The sequence below is a fragment of the Ranitomeya variabilis genome, chromosome 3 (assembly GCF_051348905.1).
Source record: "Ranitomeya variabilis isolate aRanVar5 chromosome 3, aRanVar5.hap1, whole genome shotgun sequence".
NCBI classification, from domain to species: Eukaryota; Metazoa; Chordata; class Amphibia; order Anura; family Dendrobatidae; genus Ranitomeya; species Ranitomeya variabilis.
Window position 1 is genome coordinate 365,800,800 of NC_135234.1, and position 23,618 is coordinate 365,824,417.

General features: G+C 45.2%; 1 protein-coding gene across 2 annotated transcripts in view; it reads left to right on the forward strand.

The window, feature by feature from the left end:
* LOC143816023 (mannosyl-oligosaccharide 1,2-alpha-mannosidase IA-like) overlaps positions 1-23,618 on the forward strand; it is a 284,363-nt gene that overhangs the window by 221,638 nt on the left and 39,107 nt on the right. The window contains exon 10 of one of the 2 annotated variants that reach the window (XR_013223873.1): positions 16,172-16,381. Coding sequence is in view for 1 of the 2 variants with exons in the window: in XM_077295925.1 (XP_077152040.1) it covers positions 16,172-16,391 (220 nt within the window). In the remaining variant the exon portion in view is untranslated. Of the gene's footprint in view, positions 1-16,171; positions 16,392-23,618 lie in introns of both variants that reach the window. The other variant, XM_077295925.1, reaches the window with a different exon arrangement.

Below are 23,618 nucleotides of genomic sequence, written 5' to 3' on the forward strand. Positions count from 1 at the left end.
CCCAAAATGCACCATACAGAGCACGTTCACCCTGGTCATCTAGTGCAAAACAGACCAAATCTGGAAGTGTATACCCATGTGTGGTTGTGAAGAGGTGCATGAGAATTCACCTCCCCAAAAGAGAGAATGTATTTGAGGTTATGTTTCGCTGTTTTCACTTGGTGGTGTACAGAAGTCTTTCCCAATCCAGCTCTTGTTCATTTTTATAAGAGTCACCTGTCAGCATTTTCAGTTGATAGGCGGATGCGCTTATCTGTTATAATTCCACCAGTGGCACTAAAAACCCGCTCAGACAGAACGCTAGCAGCAGGGCAGGCCAGAACTTCCAAGACGTAGAGAGCCAGCTCATGCCACATCTCCAGCTTGGATACCCAATAATTAAAAGGCACAGAGGAATCACGAAGGACATTTGTATGATCTGCAAGGTACTCCCTCACGATCTTCACAAACATTGCACTTCTTGTGACAGCACCCCTTGCCTCTGTGCCGTCACGATGGGAGGGTCTGAGAAAACTGTCCCAGAACTTTGCCATTGTTCCCCTGCCTGAGCTGGATTGTACTTCTGTCTCTCTCGCTTGGAATCCTTGGCTGTACAACAAATTCTGACATCTGCCTCTAGTGTTCTCACATGGGAATTCTCTAAGTAATTACGCTACAAGGGCCCTCTGGTACTGCAACATTTTAGTACACCTCTCTGCCTCAGGCAGAAGAAATTGAAAGTTTTACTTGTAGCGTGGGTCTAGAAGTGTCACCAACCAGTAATGAGTGTCACCCAAAATTTTTATAATGCGGGGGTCACGTGAAACGCAGTGCAACATAAAGTCAGCCATGTGTGCCAGACTGCTAACAGGAAAGACCTACATGTCCTCACCAACAGGACAACTGACCATGCTGTCCTCCTCCTCCTCATCCTCCTCGTCTTCAGGCCATCCCCGCTGAACAGAAGATAATACAGATGTGTTTGTAGTACCGTCTATAGCTCCTGTTCTTCCTCCTCCTCCTCATTGACTACCAATCCACATTGAGAAGACATGAGGCTTGGCTGAGTGTAATCCCCCTGTATGGTTCCTTGCTCCATGTCCTCGTGCTCTGCCTGCAATGCATCCTCTTTAATTGTGAGCAGAGATGTTTTCAGAATGCTGAGAAGTGGGATGGTGACGCTGATTATGGCATTATCGCCGCTCACCATCTTGGTGCAGTCCTCAAACTTTTGGACGATGGTACATATGTCGGACATCCATGTCCACTCCTGAGGTCTTATGTGTGGAGTATGAACTGAATATCAACTGTCTTGTTGATGTTGGTAGTCAACAACTGCCCTCTTCTGCTCACAAATCCTTTCCAACATATGCAGCGTAGAGTTCCAGTGCCTGGGGACATCACACACCAGCCCTTGAGCTGGAAGCTGCAAACACTGCTGAAGCACGGCAAGGGCGGCAGAAGCTGTAGCTGTCTTTCTAAAATGGGCAGACAGACGGCGTACTTTCACTAGCAGATCCGGTAGCTCCGGGTAGCTTTTCAGAAAACGTTGAACCACGAGGTTAAGCACATGGGCCAAGCAAGGTATGTGTGTGAGCTCACCTTGCCTCAGAGCCGCCACCAGGTTATGGCCATTGTCACACACGACCATACCTGGCTGTAGGTTCAGCGGTGTCATCCAAACATCTGACTGCTCTTTCAACGCTGTTCACAACTCTTCTGCATTGTGCGGTTTGTCACCTATGCAGATTAGCTTCAGCACAGCCTGTTCCGCTTGGCTGAGGCAGTGCTGCAGTGCTTCCAGCTTTTGACTGATGTGTTGATTTCAGAGATGGAGGATAAAGAGGAGGAGGAGGTGCAAGAGCTGTAGACTGTGGGGCAACCCTGATTGACGTAGGGCCAGCAATCCTCGGAGTTGGGAGGATGTGTTCCATCCCAAGGTCCGACTGGGTCCCGGCTTCCACTATGTTAACCCAGTGTGCCGTCAGTGAGATGTACCGTCCCTGCCCACAAGCACTTGCCCATATGTCCGTGGTTAGGTGGAATTTCCCTGTAACAGCATTGTTAATGTTAAGGGAATGGGTGTTGTTGTGGGACACATGCTGGTGTAATGCCAGTACGGCACACCGGGAGAAATAGTGGTGACTGGGGACCGAGTACCCTGGGACGGCCGCGGCCATCAGGTTACGGAAAGCTTCTGTCTCAACGAGCCTAAAAGGCAGCATTTCTAGTGCAAGCAGAAGAGAAATATTAGAATTTAGGACTGTGGCCTGTGGGGCATTGGCTGGGTATTTCCACTTGTGTTACAAAGACTGAGTTATAGACAACTGAAGGCTGTGCTGAGACAAGGACGTAGATGGGCTTGATGATGGTGCTGCTTGACTGTGGGCCACAACAGGTGCAGGGCTAGAGGCATCTTCACATGCACTGTGTACTGGGGATTGACTTATATGCAAAACAGTGGAAGAAGCAGTGGTGTGACCTGCAGACAGTGGTCCTGGAGCCTGGGGTTCGGCCCACAAAGTCGCTTTGGTGCCATGTGCCTGATCATGCTGGTGGTGGTCAGAATGGTTGTTTTGCTTTGCTTTAATTTATGCATAATAGTGCTGTATATAAGTAGAGTAACAGACAGCAAAAAAATTGGTACACCGGCCTACAATGACCAAACTTGGAGCACGCAGATATATGAGGGCTGTCACGGAAAGACCACAGTGGCAAATATGTGGCCTTTTTTTAAAAAAAAAAGCCAAACAGTGCTGTATATAATTAGAGCAACAGACAGCAAAAAAAGTGGTCCTCCGGCCTACAATGACCAAATGTGGAACACGCAGATTTATGAGGGCTCTCACGGAAATACCACAATGTCAAATATGTGCCCTTTTTATATTTTTTTGATGCTAAATAGTGCTGTATATAATTTCAATAACAGTCAGCAAAAAAAGTGGTCCTCCGGCCTACAATGACCAAACTTGGAGCACGCAGATATATATGAGGGCTCTCACGGAAATACCACACTGGCAAATATGTGGCCTGCTTTTTTTTTAGAAATGCTAAATAATGCTGTATACTGTATAATTAGAGTAAGAGACAGCAAAAAAAAGTGGTACACCGGCCTACAATGACCAAACTTGGAGCACGCAGATATATGAGGGCTGTCACGCATTGACCACACTGGCAAATATGTGACCTTTTTATTAAAATGACAAATAGTGTTGTATATAATTAGAGTAAGAGACAGCAAAAAAAGTGGTCCTCCGGCCTACAATGACCAAACTTGGAGCACGCAGATATATGAGGGCTGTAACGGAAATACCACACTAGCAAATATGTGGCCTGTTTCTTTTAAAAAATGCCAAATAGTGTATTATTATTATTATTATAATTACTGTATATAATTAGGGTAACAGACAGCAAAAACAGTGGCAAAACGGCCTAAAATGTCAAAAATTGGAGCTCGCAGATATATGAGGCCTTTTTTGGTGAATTTAAAACACCCAAAAAAAAGTTGCACAAGGCTAGCACACACAACTATGCTACGTATGCCTGACAAACTATGATTTTTAAACAGGCCTCAGTCTGACAGAACACACTCTATATTTTTTTTTTTTTGGTGGGGGTGAATTTTTTTGGAAAAAAAATGCAACTAGGTATATAGTAAAGAAGCTGCAGCAGTAGCCACTTATGGAGCTTTGGGAGGGATGCAGTGGGAGCAATGGACGCACATACAGTGCCTGCAGGCCTTGCACTGATGTGGATATGCTGTGCCCTGCCTACCTAGTGCTGCAATATCGGGACCCACGAATTAGCCCTAAGAAGGACTGTTGGTTTCTCAGGAGTTGTGGATGTAAGAGTTGCAGACCTACACTACCTCTAAAAATCACGATTCTGACCCTATCTCGGCAGCAGCTCTCCCTACTCTCGCTGAATCCAGAACAGAATGCGGCGAGCAGGGCGGCGCCAGGTCTCTTATACTCGGGATGAGGCTGTGTGGCCAAGCCAATCACAGCACGACCACAACAAAGATGGATGCGGCATTTCATGGCAGACAATCCCTGCATTGTGATTGGGTCTCTAAAGTCTGCCAAAAATGCTGGGTGGAGACACCAGTTGCCGCCGAACAATCCTGGAAATGCTCGTTGCTCGCCGAGTACACCGAGCATAGTGATACTGGGGCGAGTAACGAGCAGTGGCGAACACGTTCGCTCATCATCACTAGTAGCAATCCTGAATGTCAATATCAATCAAGCCTTGCCAAACTCTACTTGCAGACACATGTTTCGGAGTGTTTGCTATTGATAAATGTAAAGCAGGTGAACTAGTTTGGCTGGGTGAGAAGCCTCTGACAGGGGTTCTGTGGGGTAAAGTTGTCATGGTCATCAGGAAATTTATAGGACATGCAATGCTCCTCTGAGAATTTAAATATCTGTGTAGCCTCTTCAGAGAGTAACAGGACAGGAAGTCTCCACAAGTAGAAACTTTACCTCTTATGTAAGGGGTCATAAAAACGGTCTTGTGCCCCAAACACGTCCCGGTTAACTGTATGTATATTGATGCCTTGTAATGCTAAACCGTGTATTTATTGTTGTATATAATGTTTCTGTTGCTGCTATGAACATATATTTATATGTTGTGTAGATAGAGAAAGTGCAGTACCTCAAGGTGGACACTAGATGGGGTACAACAGTGTATATAGTTTATATAGGAGGAGCCAACCACAGATAAGATAGAGGGTTTTCCTGTTCCTAGTTAGTAGGGGCCATAGAGCCCAGTCAGGGCAGTCAGCTTTGTAAAGTTACAAACAAAGAGCCCAGCCGTCCAGGGCCAGTGGGCCAGAAGTGCAGCAGTATAGGTACGCAGGTCGCTCCAAGATGTGGCAGCTTTCTACATGGGCAGATGCCCTTATGTCTGGGGCAAAACAGACAAGGGAAATCCTGAATGTAGTGAAGCTGAACAGGCAGGATGCAGCGGTACCGGTCGAGACCGGATGAACCGGGTACAACCTAAAGGACGTAGGGAAGAGCACAGGGAAGGTGCTGGATGTGAATGGTGCAGAACTCTGTGTTGATGCTGTAACTGCTATGGACGTGCTGTGATTGAAAATGAGTAAAGTTCTACGTTTAAAGTTGGAATTGGACTCTGTCTCTTTATGTGCCAGATCAAAGGAAGGAGTGCCTCTTTGACTAAGGGAAGCCTCGGAAAACCAGGCAAGTGAGACAGTGAGACTGTATATATGGATGTGGGTGGTAAGGGTGCGCTAAAGCAGACACCTATGTGGGCCTTGACTACGGTCCTTGCTGCCGCTCACACTTGGCGTAGTCGGCAGCATCCCGCATCCTTGCAAAACAGGGATGCCGTGAAGAAAGAAGATGCTGATATTCCAGAAATGACTAGTGTATTGGACGTGACTGAAACTTCGGATGTGACCGATCCTTTATTCATGACCAAGATGGCAGCCTTAAAGATGGTGGAGAATGGCGCCAAAGAGGAGAACGACAACTGTGATCTAAGTCTTCGTGGGCGTGCTGACCCAGAGATAGCGCAAAAATCTGTCAGGCATCATCCCAGTCTGCCCAAATGCAGAGAAATGGGTGGAGCGACTGGAAGCGACTTCACCCTGGAACAGGTGGGGCCCAGAAGAAAATCCTGTGTGCAGCTGCGCGGTGCCATTGCGAGACACAGCATCGGCAGCGATGGACCACTCACTTCCACGGTCTTGAGGTAGCATAGGCTGCATTGAGTGGAAGTGGAGACAGGAAGAGGAGACGGCCCGACCCAGACGACAGAAGGGCGTCGCCGCCGAATTCCGGACGGACCGATTGCCTGTACCTGGGTAGGAGGGCTGTCGGCAGCCGCCGGAGCCAGAACACCATCCTCGGGAGCCAGAACACCATCCTTGGGAGCCGGAGCCTCTTCGTCCAGAACCAGTGTTTCCATGCCATCGGATATAACGACAGCCCCGGAGGAGCCCGCGCCGGAAGTAAAGGTAGATCCGGAACTTCATCATCAGGAGCTATAGTGCGCAGCGGTGTCCGTGGAGGGATTCAACGGTGGCAGGATGGGCGCAACCAGGATGTCAGAACAGGAGCTGGTGAGTGCACCTCAGCCCCTCACCTCAGAAGCGCTATGGCCAGGCGTCGTACTCGCAGGCAACTAGTCTTTGTAGACGTTGAATATGGGTATGGATTGAAGGGATGAAGGGGATTATGTCTTCTTTATTAAAAAGGACAGCCTGCGGGGGGTACTTCGTGGTGGCTGCTACCTTGCGCCAAGGGGATGACATGGAGCTTTATGCAGCCGTGGAGCAGGCCCAGTCAGCTCCCTGTACTCGGGCCACTGCTCAAATCAGACCTCATTTTGTCAATTGGCACTAATTAAATACAATTTAGCTGCCTAAAGAAGTGGATCTTAATTTATTGGCTGACTCCTAGAGGGTAAAAATGCAAAATTATTGCTGAATCTTTCTTTCACATGCAAAATCCTCACAATCGATTAACTGCCTCTTTAATTCTTCCTGCACTACCATAAGGTTACATTACCTGAAACAAATTTGAAAGCTGATTTTAATTGTTAAGATTAAGCAAGGAAAAGAAATGTGACCCCGTTTGTGTTCCCTGCTCTTCTCCATCCTTGGTGATTGGAAATACTGTGTGAGTTATGAAATGTTACTCAGCCACACTAGGAGAATAGTAGAACTGGGAAGGAGTTTTCTTATAACCTCTTCTCAATTCTTTGTTTAGTAGTAAATGAAATAGAGAATTGAGTACTCTGAGACAACCTGGTGATTGGCCCGCCCTAAATATTCAATGATGCCTACATTTGTCATACTTATGCACTGTACAGAGGGACCACTTTCTTTTCTGCACATAATCCTGCTGTTCTATCAGTTCTCTGTGTGTCATTCTATTTGTCTCTTTGGGAAGCCAGCCATACACATCAGAAAGATAATGGCTGACAGCAATACCACAGAGTTACCCAAACAAATGTATGATTGAATCAGTCAAGTGTGCATGTTGTTTTGGCATTGGAAGAGAGAAATAAACCACTATTCCTGCGGGACAAAGGATCAGGCACATTAGAATCCAACATCTCTAATCCTTATTTCTCAATCCCATATTACATTAATAATGTAATATGCAGGAACAGCTATACTTTGCCATGCTATAAATTTTATATTCAATTGACAATGGAAAGGTAGCACCAACGCTGTTTTTGCTTTGTATAATAGAATCAGACTTAATCCTAACCCTCCTCACATGAATTAAGATATTTATTGACATAAAGATTCGTCCTTGATTCAAACAGCATGTCATTGGCTAAATTTTTCCTGTCGGTGAGCTTATTGCCTTAAATTTTTTTCCATGAAACACTGCCTGGCCTATAAATCACCCTACTCCAGCTTGGAGATCTCCACGTAGTACTACCTAGATAGCCATTAAAGACCTGTCATATAACCATCCATAACGTAGAAACACTTGGCACTCACACAAGTGTATTCAAAAGAAATTTATTGAATGTAGAAAATGCAGAAACAATAAGAGACGTTTCGGTCAACAAATGACCTTCATCAGTCATCTGGATAGAGAAAAACCACGTGAAGTCGCACTACGTGAACGTCCGTGATGTCCACCGCTGAGACTGGATCGCTTCCACTCTCAGCGGTTTACATAATAAAAAAGGACAATAATCATAAACAACACATGTCCCCGACTGGTACAGGAGAAGACCCTGCCCTCGAGGGCTCAGTCTACAAGATGCTAAATTAAAAAGTATCTGCAATGATGGGAATTACTTTCCATAAGAAAGAGAACAAAACAAAATACAACAAATCTGTATGCTAATATTTGCTGAGCTACATAAAATATACTGTACTGTATCAACATGAAGTAGCCATTTATTGCTTACAGTACAGCAGGAAAAATCACAGGGAATCTAAGATTTCACACAGTCAATTATATTATTATTTTAATGCTACAGTAGATAAAAAGAAATGATTCTACTGTTGACATGTTAGTATATGTGCAATCGTTTAAACTGTTAGTGCACTTTCAGTAAATTAAGCAGTCATGGGTGTACATAAGAAATAACACTTTTTCTGACATATATTTGTTTTGTGTTATGCATTTTAGCAATTTTTTCCCTCTTCACTAAAAAGCTTTAGCAGTTTACTTTGTGCCTTTTTTTTATTTTTGATCTCTCACTGAAGGCAGATTTGTATACATATATGAGCAGTTTTTGAGAGTGAATAATCAGCACAGGGAGAGAAGTAACTGATAAGTGGGGAAGAAACGTAGCATATTTCTCTAATAAGATACACAGAAAATTACAAAGTTTTTTACCTTCGGTTTTAGCATTAATGCATGATGAAAAAGGTACATAATGAACCATGTTCATGTCTGCCTGCAACAGTGCTTGTTAGAACATCACAAAGTAAAAAAAAAAAATGTGATTTGGCTTTAAAGAGTAACTAAACTTTGATCATTTATTTTTCAAATATGCCAGGCATTTTAATTGCCTGAAGATTGGTGGGAGTCCGAGTCCTGAGACCACCACCAATCACTAAATAGACCCCTGAACGGAGAGCAGCTCAGCGGAGAGCAGTACACACAGAGCAGGGTATGGATTCAACAAAAAACATGGGTTTCATGCAGCAAAATTGTTCATAACAGTACATTCAGCTACAGAGATTTGTAAGACAAATTAAGTGTTGCCTGGTGTTCATTTGAATCAATAGACTTCGATCTATTTCCCTGGACATCTGCAGCCTTCAAGTGCTAAACAGCTTGGTTCTGGTTAATTCTAGAATATTCTTATTGTCGGACATGTATATTAGCACAGTAGTATATACCAGATAACTGATTTACATTATAGAGTTACATAAAAATATCAGAACCCCAAAACATATGAGTGTGAGCAGAGTCTTAAAGGTTTATTCCCACTGCAAACATTTACGACATACGGGTGTAGGATGGTCGCTAGACAGGTCCTCGAGGGAAGATATGTGTCATCGAGGTTAGTAGCCTTAGCGATGTAAGCCCGGAAAAGTAGGCTCCAGCATGTATAGCGCTGATACTTAATATGCCGGGTTTATGAGAAGTCAGAGAGATGGGTGGGACTGGCTGCTCACATATTCCCACCCCAGGGAGAGGTACGGCAGATATAAGGAAGTCCAGCTGTGTTATTGTAGCACTGTGAGAGGAGGTGTGCAGATCTCCAGCATTGCCAGACTCCTGCCAGAGAGTTAGAGATGGACACATATTCTGTTTGGGTGAGTGTCACTTTTTTATTATTATTATTTTATTATTATAGCGCCATTTATTCCATGTCGCTTTACATGTGAAAAGGGGTATACATAATAATAAACAAGTACAGTAATTTTAAACAATGCAAGTCATGACTGGTACAGGAGGAGAGAGGACCCTGCCCGTGAGGGCTCAAAATCTACAAGGTGTGGGTGAGGATACAATAGGCAAGGGCAGAGCTGGTCGTGCAGTAGTTTGATGGATCGGTGGTTACTGAAGGTTGTAGGCTTGTCGGAAGAGGTGAGTCTTCAGGTTCCTTTTGAAGGTTTCCACGGAAGGCGAGATTCTGATATGTTGGGGTAGAGAGTTCTAGAGTAGGGGGGATGCACGAGAGAAAGTTTGTATGCGATTGTGGGAAGAGGAGATAAGACGGGAGTAGAGAAGGAGATCTTGTGAGGATCAGAGGTTGCGTGCAGGTAAGTACCGGGAGACAAGGTCACAGATGTATAGAGGAGACAGGCTGTGGATGGCTTTGTATTATTATTATTATTATTATTTATTATTATAGTGCCATTTACTCCATGGCGCGTTACATGTGAGGAGGGGTGTGCATAATAAAAACAAGTACAGTAATCTTAGACAATACAAGTCACGACTGGTACAGGAGGAGAGAGGACCCTGCCCACGATGACTCACAATCTACAATGGATGGGTGAGGATACAGTAGGCAAGGGTAGAGCTGGTCGTGCAGCGGTTTCGTCGATCGGTGGTTACTGCAGGTTGTAGGCTTGTCAGAAGAGGTAGGTCTTCAGGTTCTTTTTGAAGGTTTCCATGGTAGGCGAGAGTCTGATATGTTGTGGTAGAGAGTTCCAGAGTAGGGGTGATGCGCGGGAGAAATCTTGTATCCGATTGTGGGAAGAGGAGCTAAGAGGGGAGTAGAGAATGAGATCTTGTGAGGATCAGAGGTTGCGTGCAGGTAAATACCGGGAGATGAGGTCACAGATGTATGGAGGACACAGGTTGTGGATGGCTTTGTATGTCATGGTTAGGCTTTTGTACTGGGGTCTCTGGGTAATGGGGAGCCAGTGCAGGGATTGACAGGGGGGAGAGGGTGGGAAATAGCAGGGGAGCAGGTGGATTAGTTGGGCAGCAGTGCTTACAATAGATTGGAGGGGTGCGAGAGTGTTAGAGGGGAGGCCCCAGAGCAGGAGGTTGCAGTAGTCAAGGCAGGAGATGATGAGGGCATGCACTAGGGTTTTTGCAGATTCTTGGTTGAGGAATGTACAGATCTGGGAAATATTTCTGAGTTGAAATCGGCAGGAAGTGGAAAGGGCTTGGATATGTGGTTTGAAGGAGAGATCAGTGTCAAGGATTACCCCGAGGCAGCAAGCTTGTGGGACTGGGGAGAGTGAGCAGCCATTTACTTTAATAGATAGGTCTGTTGGGGGAGTCGAGTGAGATGGGGGAAAGATTATGAATTCTGTTTTGTCCATGTTAAGTTTTCGAAATCTAGAGGAGAAGAAGGATGAAATAGTGGACAAACTTTCTGGGATTTTGGTTAGTAGAGAGGTGACATCTGGTCCAGAGAGGTAGATCTGTGTGACATCAGCATAGAGGTGATACTGCAAGCCATGAGATTCTATGAGCTGTCCCAGGCCAAAGGTGTAAATGGAGAAGAGCAGGGGCCCTAGGACTGAACCTTGCAAGACACCGATCAATAGGGGGCGAGGTGAGGAGGTGGTGTGTGAGTGGGAAACACTGAATGTCAGGTCTGTTAGGTATGAAGCAATCCAAGATAGGGCCAAGTCAGTGATGCCAAGAGATGAGAGGGTCTGTAGTAATAGGGAGTGGCCCACTGTGTCAAAGGCAGATGACAGGTCCAGGAGGTAGAGAACAGAGTAGTGTCGCTTGGCCTTGGCAGTCAGTAGGTCATTGGTGACTTTTGTTAGGGCTGTTTCAGTGGAGTGACGCAGTCGGAAACCAGATTGTATGCGGTTGAAGAGGGAGCAGGAAGAGAGGTAGGAGGACAGTTCGAAATGGACATGATGTTCCAGTAGTTTTTAGGCATAGGGAGAAGTGATATGGGGTGATAGCTAGATACAGAGGATGGGTCAAGCAAGTGCTTTTTAAGGATGGTTGTGATTGAGGCATGTTTGAAGCATGGGGAGAAAACACCAGTTGTTAATGATAGGTTGAAGAGATGGGTTAGGGTTGGAATGAAGACTGTGGTGAGGGTTAGGATGAAGTGGGATGGGGTCAAGTGCACAGGTGGTGAGATGTGATCTCGAGGGTAGGGCAGAAAGTTGATCTTCTGTAATGGTGGAGAAGCTGGTTTTGGAGGAGGAGGGCTGAGTAGTTCGGATGAGGGTTGTAGGCCAAAGCTTTCTCTGATGTCATCAATCTTCTGTTTGAAGAATGAGGCAAAGTCTTCAGCTGTGATAAGTGGAGAGGAAGGAGGTGCTGGGGGAAGGAGGAGAGAATTGAAGGTTTTGAATAGCTGTTTAGGGTTGTGAGACAGGGAGGATATGAGAAATGAGAAGTGGCTTTGTTTTGCTGAGGCGAGTGTGGCCTTGAAAGTAGTGAGGGACTGTTTGAATGCGGTGAAGTCCTCGTTGGAGTGTGATCTTTTCCATCTCCACTCAGCAACCCTGGAAGCCCACCTCAGTTCTTTGGTCAGGCTGGTGTGCCAGCATTGTCTTTTGATTTTGTGAGCTTTGGTATGTGTGAGAGGGGTGACCGATTCAAGAGCTGCAGCTATTGTGGTGTTATATAAAGCTGCAGCGGCATCCGCATTGCGTAGGAAACTTATGTCTGTAAGAGGGAGAAGGGATTCAGAGAGTGAGTGTAGATCAAGGTGTTTGAGATTCTGCAAGGGTGTGCAAGTTTGTGGGGTGAGGATTGTAGACCTGGAGAGGCAAGGGAAGAGAATGTGAGTAGGTTGTGGTCAGAAAGAGGTAGAGGTGAGTTAGAGAGGTTAGATAGGGAGCAGAGGAAGGTGAAGATGTGGTCCAGTATGTGGCCATCTTTGTAGTGGCTGCAGAAGACCATTGAGAGAGGCCGAAGGAGGAAATGAGAGATAGAAGTTTAGTGACAGCTGAGTGGGAAGTGTCAATGGGTATTTTGAAGTCACCCATGATGATAGTGGGGATGTCAGCGGAGGAAATGAAGTAGCCAGGTGGTGAAGTGGACAAAAAAGGTGGTGGCTTGCCCAGGGGAGCAATAAATGTCAGCCAGTTGGAGGTTGGTGGGGGAGCAGATGCTCACAGAGTGCACTTTAAAGGAAGGGATGGTAACAGAGGGTGGAAGTGGGATGTGAGTGAAGGAGCAATTATCTGGCAGGAGAAAACAAACTCCTCTGCCATGCTTGTTGCTGGGGCGATGTGTGTGGGAAAGATGGAATTCACCATACAAAAGTTCAGCTGGAGAGGCTGTGTTAGAGGTGTTGAGACAGTTTTTGGTGATAGCGAGGAAGGAAAGTTTGTTAGTAATGAAAATATCAGGGATGTAGGAAAGTTTGTTGCAGACAGAGCGAGCGTTCCATAGAGCTCCTGTTAGTGGGACTGGGGAAGCGGGGGCTGGGCAGATGGGTATAAGGTCAGAGAAGTTAAGGAAATTTGTGATAGATTGTGGATGGGAGGTAGAAATGACTGTGGGGATGTGGTGAGGAGGACCAGGATTTGGAGAAATATCACTGACAGTGAGGGCGAGCAGAGAAAGTGATAGCAGGTGGGAGCAGGAGAGGGCATGAGAGGGCTGTCTGTGTTTGGAGACAGAGGATTGTATGTTGAGGAAAAGTTCTTAGGAGGAGATGAGATGCATGCAGAGGAAAGAGGGAGAGATAATCAGTTCCTTACTTGGTGTAGGGATTAGGGGGTTAGCATAAAGTGAAGGATTATAGGGGTGAGAGTGAAAACAAACAGAAACATTGTTTACAGTGACTATCCAGTTACCTTCAGCTCTCTTCTGGTTTAATTCTGGATTAATTCTTTAATTGCTCCACACACTTGTATGATACACTTATATGATGCACTGGGCAGACTGACACTAAGGGTACTGTCACACTCTGCAACTTTCCAACGATCACGACCAGCGATACGACCTGGCCGTGATCGTTGGAAAGTCGTTGTGTGGTCGCTGGGGAGCTGTCACACAGACCGCTCTCCAGCGACCAACGATGCCGAGGTCCCGGGTAACCAGGGTAAACATCGGGTTACTAAGCGCAGGGCCGCGCTTAGTAACCCGATGTTTACCGTGGTTACCAGCGTAAATGTAAAAAAAACCAAACCGTACATACTCACATTCTGGTGTCCTTCAGGTCCCTTGCCGTCTGCTTCCCGCACTGACTGAGTGCCGCCGTAAAGTGAAAGCAGATCACAGCGGTAATGTCGCCGCTGTGATCTGCTCTCACTTTCCGGCCGGCAGTCAGTCAGAGCGGGAAGCAGACGGCAAGGGACCTGAAGGACACCGGAATGTGAGTATGTACGGTTTGTTTTTTTTACTTTTACGCTGGTAACCACGGTAAACATCGGGTTACTAAGCGCGGCCCTGCGCTTAGTAACCCGATGTTTACCCTGGTTACAAGCGAACGCATCGCTGGATCGCTGTCACACACAACGATCCAGCGATGACAGCGTGAGATCCAGCGACGAAAGAAAGTTCCAAACGATCTGCTACGACGTACAATTCTCAGCAGGGTCCCTGATCGCAGTAGCGTTTCAGACACTGCGATATCGTATGGATATCGCTGGAACATCACGGATCGTACCGTCGTAGCGACCAAAGTGCCACTGTGTGACAGTACCCTTAGGTGTCTATTTGCATGGACTATTTATGTTATTTTCCTTTTGCCAAGAGGCTGCTTTGATGCTTCTTTTGTGGAAGGTTTAGAAAGTTTTAATTAGCCTGCCTGCATGATTTAAGATCTTGCTACTGGTGAATACCTCAAACGCTGCCTAGTGAGTGAAATCCTTCCACAGGATATGCTATAAATAACTAGTAAATGGGGATGTGACCACAGGGACGTGCAACTATTGTCAAGATTCGACAGACGATTGACCTGGGACCAGGGGGCACCTTTACTGGCCCTAACACTAGGGGGCGCCCTAGCTCGCCCTGTTCCCCGTGATACTTCAGATGGCGAAGATGCTGGGGCCTCCTTCCCCACTTGGGGAAGAGAGGCACTACTATGTACCACAGTACACCAGCCTGACAGACAGGGTGACCAAGACAAGGGTAAATGCAAAACTCCACACACACAAAATATACACTCACATATAACAGAGGTATTCACCAGGGTATGTAGGGAGGGGGAAGAAAGTAAAACAGGGAAGGATAGGGGATTTCCAAGCGTACAAACCAGCCAAGAGTCGCTAATAAATTCCTACAGCACTCCTTCACAACACCAACTTCTCCCACTCCAAGATCAAGCAGCAAATTGCTAACACAATGACTTGGTAATGGAGCCCAGATTTTTTAGGGAAAAGGAGTGGCTAACCAAGCACAGCTGAATGTAGGAGGTTTCCTATATGGCCGATTAACCCCTGTTCTGCTGGATGAAATAAATACACTGGAGAAGTGCTTCTTCTCAGTGTAGTAGGAGCGACGAGACGCTGCAGTCTTCTGGCTCCACTCCGTTGCGGTAACCCCGTGACACCTATGTTGCAAATGGTGGTTGTCCCAACTCTGTGCTGCCTGGGGAGGTGGAAGCCAATTGCAACATCAAGGTTAAGACTGAATAAAGAGCTGGTGCTTATGTGTTGGTTCAGTAATGACTTATTCGCAACTGATCCCACACAAAGAGCTGGCTCTTTTTTGTGAACGATTGGAAACAACACCCCATTGAGAGCCACTTGCAGTTTCTGAATGGCTCTCACTGAAGGAAAAATTATGGTATTCAGGTGCAGATACGAACTAAACTTTGGCTACCATTTCGATCATATCGGATCAAGTCACTTGGGGCTATTTAGTTTGGAAAAACGAAGGCTAAGGGGTGATCTTATGTTAATGTATAAATATATGAGGGGACAGTACAAAGACCTTTCTGATGATCCTTTTAATCATAGACCGGTGACAGGGACAAGGGGGCATCCTCTACGTCTGGAGGAAAAAAGGTTTAAGCATAATAACAGACGCGGGTTCTTTACTGTAAGAGCAGTGAGACTATGGAACTCTCTGCCGTATGATGTTGTAATGAGTGATTCATTACTTAAATTTAAGAGGGGACTGGATGCCTTTCTGGAAAAGTATAATGTTACAGGGTATATACACTAGATTCCTTGATAGGGCGTTGATCCAGGGAACTAGTCTGATTGCCGTATGTGGGGTCGGGAAGGAATTTTTTTCCCCATGGTGGAGCTTACTCTTACCACATGGGTTTTTTTTGCCTTCCCCTGGATCAACATGTTAGGGCATGTTAGGTTAGGCTATGGGTTGAAATAGATGGACTTAAAGTCTTCCTTCAACCTTAATAACTATAATAACTAAGTCGGAATGTGGTTATTTCACCATAAACATGTGTTCACCTGCTGCTTGTGATACAACAGAACAAGCATGTAATCTGAGCTATACTTCCCCATTGCACCTCACAATGTAGGCAGCAGAGCTTCATCCAATGGCCAGGTATCTCCACAAGAAGCCCCTTCATCCGTCAGTGCCATGTCTAATGTATACAATATACTGCATAGTACATTATGAGGTGCTATTTGTGCATGGCAAACATGGGTGGATGTGATGGAGATATACATTTTTATAAAGATAAATCTTGTATTAATAACAAGACCAAGAGCACATCATTGATAACAGATAAATGGTTTAATTATTAAGAGCTCATCACTGATATGAACCACTGAAATAGTCAAACAGAACGTTTGAGCGTGGAAAATGCCAAGCAACAGAGATATTGTGCTCAATAATGCTGAACGCGTTTAAATTCCTTTTTTTCTTCATTGTTTCAGGCAATTGAAGCACATCTAATCAAAAGATCTGCTGGAGGTCTCACATACATTGCTGAGTGGAGAGGTGGCGTTCTGGACCATAAAATGGGACATCTGACTTGCTTTGCTGCAGGAATGTTGGCGCTTGGGGCAAATGATGCACCGGACAAGAAAAAAGAGCATTATATGGAATTGGCAACAGAAATTGCCAAGACATGCCATGAATCTTATGTACGTACAGGTATGAATTATCCTTATTACATATATTTTAATAATTGGATAAAATATGAATGCTAAACTAACTGTTTTTCATCTTTCTTGCTGCATTAAAAGCTTGAGTGGTCACTATTGTTTCACTGATCTTAGGGTACCGTGACACTAAACGATTTACCAACGATCACGACCAGCGATACGACCTGGCCGTGATCGTTGGTAAGTCGTTGTGTGGTCGCTGGAGAGCTGTCACACAGACAGCTCTCCAGCGACCAACGATGCCGAAGTCCCCGGGTAACCAGGGTAAACATCGGGTTACTAAGCGCAGGGCCGCGCTTAGTAACCCGATGTTTACCCTGGTTACCATTGTAAATGTAAAAAAAAAAAAACACTACATACTCACATTCCGGTGTCTGTCACGTCCCTCGCCGTCAGCTTCCCGCACTGACTGTGTCAGTGCCGGCCGTAAAGCACAGCACAGCGGTGACGTCACCGCTGTGCTCTGCTTTTACTTTACGGCCGGCGCTCACAGTCAGTGCGGGAAGCTAACGGCGAGGGACGTGACAGACACCGGAATGTGAGTATGTAGTGTTTTTTTTTTTTTACATTTACAATGGTAACCAGGGTAAACATCGGGTTACTAAGCGCGGCCCTGCGCTTAGTAACCCGATGTTTACCCTGGTTACAAGCGAACACCGCTGGATCGGCGTCACACACGCCGATCCAGCGATGACAGCGGGAGATCCAGCGACGAAATAAAGTTTCAAACGATCTGCTACGACGTACGATTCTCAGCGGGGTCCCTGATCGCTGCTGCGTGTCAGACAGCGAGATCGTAAGTATATCGCTGGAACGTCACGGATCGTGCAGTCGTAGCTACCAAAGTGCCACTGTGAGACGGTACCCTTAGACTTATGTGAGGCCAATGCAATGATAAACAAAATGGCAAAGTACTTTAATTATCCAAAATTAACATTTCAAAGTTGCTGGTCACCAGGTGTCTCCCTTGTTTCTTATTAGCTGTCTGTTGCCTGATGATGAGTATAACCCATCACTAGAAGCAGTGACACTGAGATGAATTACAGGACATGGGCAAGAGTCTTTGTCTATTTGCTCCTGCTCTTCTATCTGTCAATCTGCATACAGGCAAAATAGAGAGACAGGCCAAGCAAGAAATTGGATAAGGTCATGTGTAATGCTTTCTGAGAAGTAAGGGGAATGTACGTTACAGCACATGTAGTGCTGACAGAATGCTGATGATAAGAAATCACTCACTTAAAAGGACCTGATTGAAAGATATAGAACATAAAAATCTGGATCGATACTGGCCATAGACTGGAATTTGCACAAAAAGCAGTTTTAACTAAAAGTGAATGCAAAAGTTATCACCTGCGCTAAAAGGGTACGTTGGTGGATAGAGTAAGTATGTGGATACAAGGAGAATAGTTGTGCAGATACGGTAATTAAAAAGCAATGCCGCCAGACATAATGATTAATTGCCCAAGCACTTACTGCATGGATCTGTGATGGCGCTGCAGCGTAGCTGTAACTTTTCCCGAGAGGTGTCCAGTGATTAGTCCCGTAGTGCGGTAGAGCAGAGGGGTAGAATACGCTGGATAGCTGCTCGCTGGTCACAGGGAAGCAGGACGAGCCACCTGCATCTGGCGTGCCCCGGCCAGAAGCAACGCCGAAGCAGTGGCGGAGCGTGAAAAGGGCGTAGCTAAAGTGTGACGTCACACACAAAGTAAGGACGGGGAGCGTGCAGGGACACAAACCAACGCGTTTCGAAGGATAAGTTCCTTCTTCGTCAGACGAAGAAGGAACTTATCCTTCGAAACGCGTTGGTTTGTGTCCCTGCACGCTCCCCGTCCTTACTTTGTGTGTGACGTCACACTTTAGCTACGCCCTTTTCACGCTCCGCCACTGCTTCGGCGTTGCTTCCGGCCGGGGCACGCCAGATGCAGGCGGCTCGTCCTGCTTCCCTGTGACCAGCGAGCAGCTATCCAGCGTATTCTACCCCTCTGCTCTACCGCACTACGGGACTAATCACTGGACACCTCTCGGGAAAAGTTACAGCTACGCTGCAGCGCCATCACAGATCCATGCAGTAAGTGCTTGGGCAATTAATCATAATGTCTGGCGGCATTGCTTTTTAATTACCGTATCTGCACAACTATTCTCCTTGTATCCACATACTTACTCTATCCACCAACGTACCCTTTTAGCGCAGGTGATAACTTTTGCATTCACTTTTATTTTTTTACTAAGCAGGGGTTTACACAGACCCTGTCTAATCACCAGCAGCAGTGTTGTTTTAGTGTCTCCTTAATAGTGTAGCGCCAGTGTACTATTATATACACAGTTTTAACTAGTTGGAAGCTGAGTACAGTAAGTCCATGTTTTTACATTGGTTTTGATGTCTTTAATATAGCACATCTATCAGGATTCCATAGTAAAAATTATTCAAATATTGCATCTGGACATTACAGTAGGAACTGAGCCTCATGTGGCCTACAATCGCTTTCTGTGTGAAGTTCCTAGCTATGACATTTCTGGAAGTGGCCCATGGTTTCCCCAAGCCATACTGTACCACGCCTTTAACCCTTCTTTCTGCCCTACCTGGATTTTCCTGTGCTGATTTCTAGCTATACTGTAGATGTTAGGGAATGAAATGGTAGCTCCATTCTAGTTGCTTCTCATTAGCTGCTAACATAACTTCTTGACCTCTACGGGGCCCTCCTGACAGAGGAGGGCACCGTAGTGAGCAAGATCAGTATTTGTCATTTGCTTGGCAGTTGATAGTAACTATTGCATAGGCAGTGGGCACTGTTATGTGGAAGTTCTAAGGAAGGGCTCTTAAATTAGGTTTTCTTGGATTAAAAAAAATAATAACTGCACTAACAGCAGCAAAAGAGATCACAAAAAAATATCATAACTCATCTTGGAGCAGCACTGGGAAAAGGCGACCAGGGGATGGTCCAGACTAGTCTCGTCTCTGCCTATGGTCCATGGACGGATCTTCTAACTATATTTTCTCTGAAATGCTCTGGAAAATATACCTCGTTGCAATCAGGCAACCAGGCTTTGATTCATGCTGCTCGTGGTTAGCATGAATCACATGACAAGTTTCTTTAAATCCCCCATCGCTCCAGTGCTGAATTTCTAGTGATTTTTAGGGTATGTTTCCACATTCCGTATATGCAGCGCTTTGGACGCAGTTCCACCCAAAGCGCTGCTGGCTTTCGTACGCACGGTGATTCTGTATGTGTTCATTGAACACATGCGGAATAACCGCATCCTATACATAGACTGTGTCATTTATCTTGTGGAGACTGAGCATCTCCGCAAGATAAATAGACATGCTGCAGTCTATAAAGACGCGCCACAAGTCCAGCTACGCAGGTCTGCCACCTGCGTCTTTGAACGCATATTGGAGATGGGATTTCATAAAATCCCCTCCACTGACCGCTGCTGATTGGACGCTGCGGCTGTATGCAGCGTCCAATCTGCAATGTTTCCTGACCGTGGAAACATACCCTAAGATATTTATTTTGACAAAGGAAAGACTTCAGGTACACTACACTTCTTTTCTTTATGTAAATAAACTCAAATGAATCAGCTAACCTCTTATAAAAATTAGGGGCTTAAGTTGCTCCAGTCGCATTGTCTGGTTCTGGGCTGTCATGTGCTAGTGCCTCCTGTCATTTTCTCATGTTACTGGTGATCTTGCTTCAGTATAGATTTCCTTCTGGTTACCAAGGTTGCCTTATCATTATGCAAATGTTTTACTTATGCAACTGTTATACAGACTTGTAATTTTTGGGTTTCCCATTACATATCCATAGCCAAGTAGTGCTACCGTATCATGTGAACACGTCGATACGCCTGCAATGAAATTGTATTTGCTAACATTGGATAATATCAATTTTTGCCAAATAATGGTGGTGCGGTGACTGAAGTACTGTATCACAGAGGCACAACAATTATCGGGTGAAAAGGTGGGCTGCCACACACTAGAAACAAAGGTTACTGGTGATACACACTTGGTCAAAATTGTTGGTATACCTCGTTTAATGACAGAAAAACCCACAATGGTGACAGAAATAACTTAAATCTGACAAAAGTAATAATAAATAAAAAATGTATGAAAATTAACAAATGAAAGTCAGACATTGCTTTTCAACCATGCTTCCATAGAATTAAAAAAAAAAATAAAACTCATGAAATAGGCCTGGACAGAAATGATGGTACCCTTAACTTAATATTTTGTTGCACAACCTTTTGACTCAACCACTGCAATCAAACAATTCCTGTAACTGTCCATGATACTTCTGCACCTCTCGACAGGTATTTTGGCCCACTCCTCCAGAGCAAACTGCTCCAGTTATCTCGTGTTTGAAGGTTGCCTTTCCCAGGCGGCATGTTTCAGCTCTTTCCAAAGATGCTCAATAGGATTTAGGTCAGGGCTCATAGAAGGCCACTTCAGAATAGTCCAATGTTTTCCTCTTAGCCATTCTTGGGTGTTTTTAGCTGTGTGTTTTGGGTAATTATCTTGTTGCAACACACATGACCTGTGACTGAGACCAAGCTTTCTGACAATGGGCAGCACATTTCTCTCTAGAATCCCTTGATAGTCTTGATATTTCATTGTACCCTGCACAGATTCTAGACACCCTGTGCCAGAGGCAGCAAAAGCAGCCCTAGAACATAACAGAGCCTCCTCCATGTTTCACAGTAGGGACAGTGTTCTTTTCTTGATATGCTTAATTTTTCCATCTGTGAACATAAAGCTGATGTGCCTTGCCAAAAAGTTCCATTTTTGTCTCATCTGTCCATAGGACATTCTCCCAGAAGCTTTGTGGCTTGTCAACATGTAGTTTGGCAAATTCCAGTGTGGCTTTTTTATGATTTTTTTCAACAATGGTGCCCTCCTTGGTCGTTTCCCAAGAAGTCCACTTTGGCTCATACAATGACGGACGGTGCGATCTGACACTGATGTTCCTTGAGCTTGAAGTTCACCTTTAATCTGTTTAGAACTTTTTCTGGGCCCTTTTGTTACCATCTATCTATTATCTGTCTCTTTGATTTGTCATCAATTTTCCTCCTGTGGCCACGTCCAGAGAAGTTTGCTACAGTCCCATGCATCTTAAAGGGAACCTGTCAGCTGTTTTGGCCGCTATAAGATACGGCCACTGCCTTTCAGGGCTTATTTGCTGTAGATAAGCCCCAGGTCTGACCTGCAAGATAAGAAAAATACGTTTTATTATACTCACCCGGGGGGGGAGTTCGGTGTGGTCCGGTCGGTGTCGCAGGTCCTGGTCCGGCGCCTCCCATCTTCTTGTGACGACGCCCTCCTGCTTGCTTCATGGTCCCGACATCGCGCTCCTGGAGAGCGATGTTGGGAAGCAATGAAGCAAGCAGGAGGGCGTTGTCGCAAGAAGATGTTTTTTGGAAAAACTGGCGCACTACCCATAAATAAATAATTTATTGCAGGGTGCAAACAAGTGGTCACAAAGCCTATATGAAAAAAGAAAGAAAAGCGAACCACTCAGGAGAAATGCACACCACCGCTCTATGCGTATATGTAAAAGGTAAACTTTATTAACGATACCAATTAAAAACATCTAAAAACAGTGAACTATTCCACCCACAGTAATCCCGCCAATGAACAACTATATAGTATAGTAAGGTACGGGTATTAGGACATTTTGACATTTCATATGATCTAATGTTATGTATTGTACCTGCATTTGATATGTGACTATGTTTTCACAAAAAGAGAAAACTGAACGGCACTGTCCCATACACCAGAACCGAATATGCAGGTAGAGGCAAATACTCAGATGCGAACTATCCTGGTCGACCTCGGGTGCTCCTTCATATGAATGAAATCTTCAATGTAATACAAACGTAGATGCTGAGAAAGCTGAGTGCACTCACCGGTCTTCCGTGAAAAAAGGCTTCTTTATTAACAGTAAAACATCCAGAGACAGGTGGAGGCCGGGGGAGAGAGGGAGCAGGGGAGGACGACGGCCGTTTCGCGCTTATCCGGCGCTTCTACGGGTCGATTTGTGATCAGGACGGTCAACAAGATATAGTGCACCACCTGGACACACCTCTCCTCTCCGTCCCTCCCACAAACCTAAATAAAACAATAAGCACAATTTTTAAAAACATCATTAAAAACAAGGCACGAATATATGCAGGAGTACTCAAATACAAGAAAACCGACTTATCATAAATGGCTGAAAATTATTTACACAGAGACCAAATTCGAAAGTACCGCTCTACAAAAGGCCAATCATATACAGATACAGGAGTATAGTGCACATACGCCACCTACAGGAAAATGGACATATCCACTCTGTCGTTGAAGCCAAGCGGACCCATCGCATTACTGCGCAGGATCCACCTGGCCTCACATCTCAGAAGGAGATTGTCCAAATCACCCCCCTGAACCGGTAATGACACCTTTTCTAAACCGGCGAAGGTAAGGCAATCTGTGTTACTCTCATGCCTTTCCCTCATATGTGTGATCAAACGTGGGACTCCCTTTCCTGTCACCACTGACCTACAATGTTCTCGGAAACGAACGTACATAGGGCGAATAGTTTTGCCAATATAAAACCGCCTGCAAGGGCAGAAGACGATATATACCACGTGAGTGGTTTTACAGGTAATAAAGTCGCCGACTGTATGTGAAACTGCACCCAATCGGAGTTGTCGATCTATAAGGTGCTGGGAGCAGCAGGAACAATGTCCACACTTGTAGTTACCCTTAAGGGATGCCCCTTTTTTTAAAACCAATTAAGATCGGGTTTGTCTATCCGATTCCTCACCAATCTATCACGTAGTCTAGCACTTCTCCTGTTTGCTATAAGGGGACCTCTCACTGCCACTTCGGCTAAATCTTTGTCTCTTTCTAACAAATGCCAGTTCTTTTTTATGGCTAACCTAATTTGTTGGTCCATATTACCATATTTAAAGCAAAAGTTGAATCTTTTGTTGTTCTCCTGTCTCTGATAGGGTAATTTTTTAACGACTTTATTAGTTCTTTCATCTTTCACCCTATTTAAAGCTGACGTCAAAATCCTTTCTGGATAACCTCTATTTCTAAACCTGACTTTCATCTCTTCAGTTTGACGAATAAATCCCTCCTCCGTGTTGTTAACTCTACTGGTCCTCAAAAATTGACTGTACGGTACCGCTCGTTTGGTGTGCATGGGGTGGTAGCTGTTGTAATGCATTAAAGTAT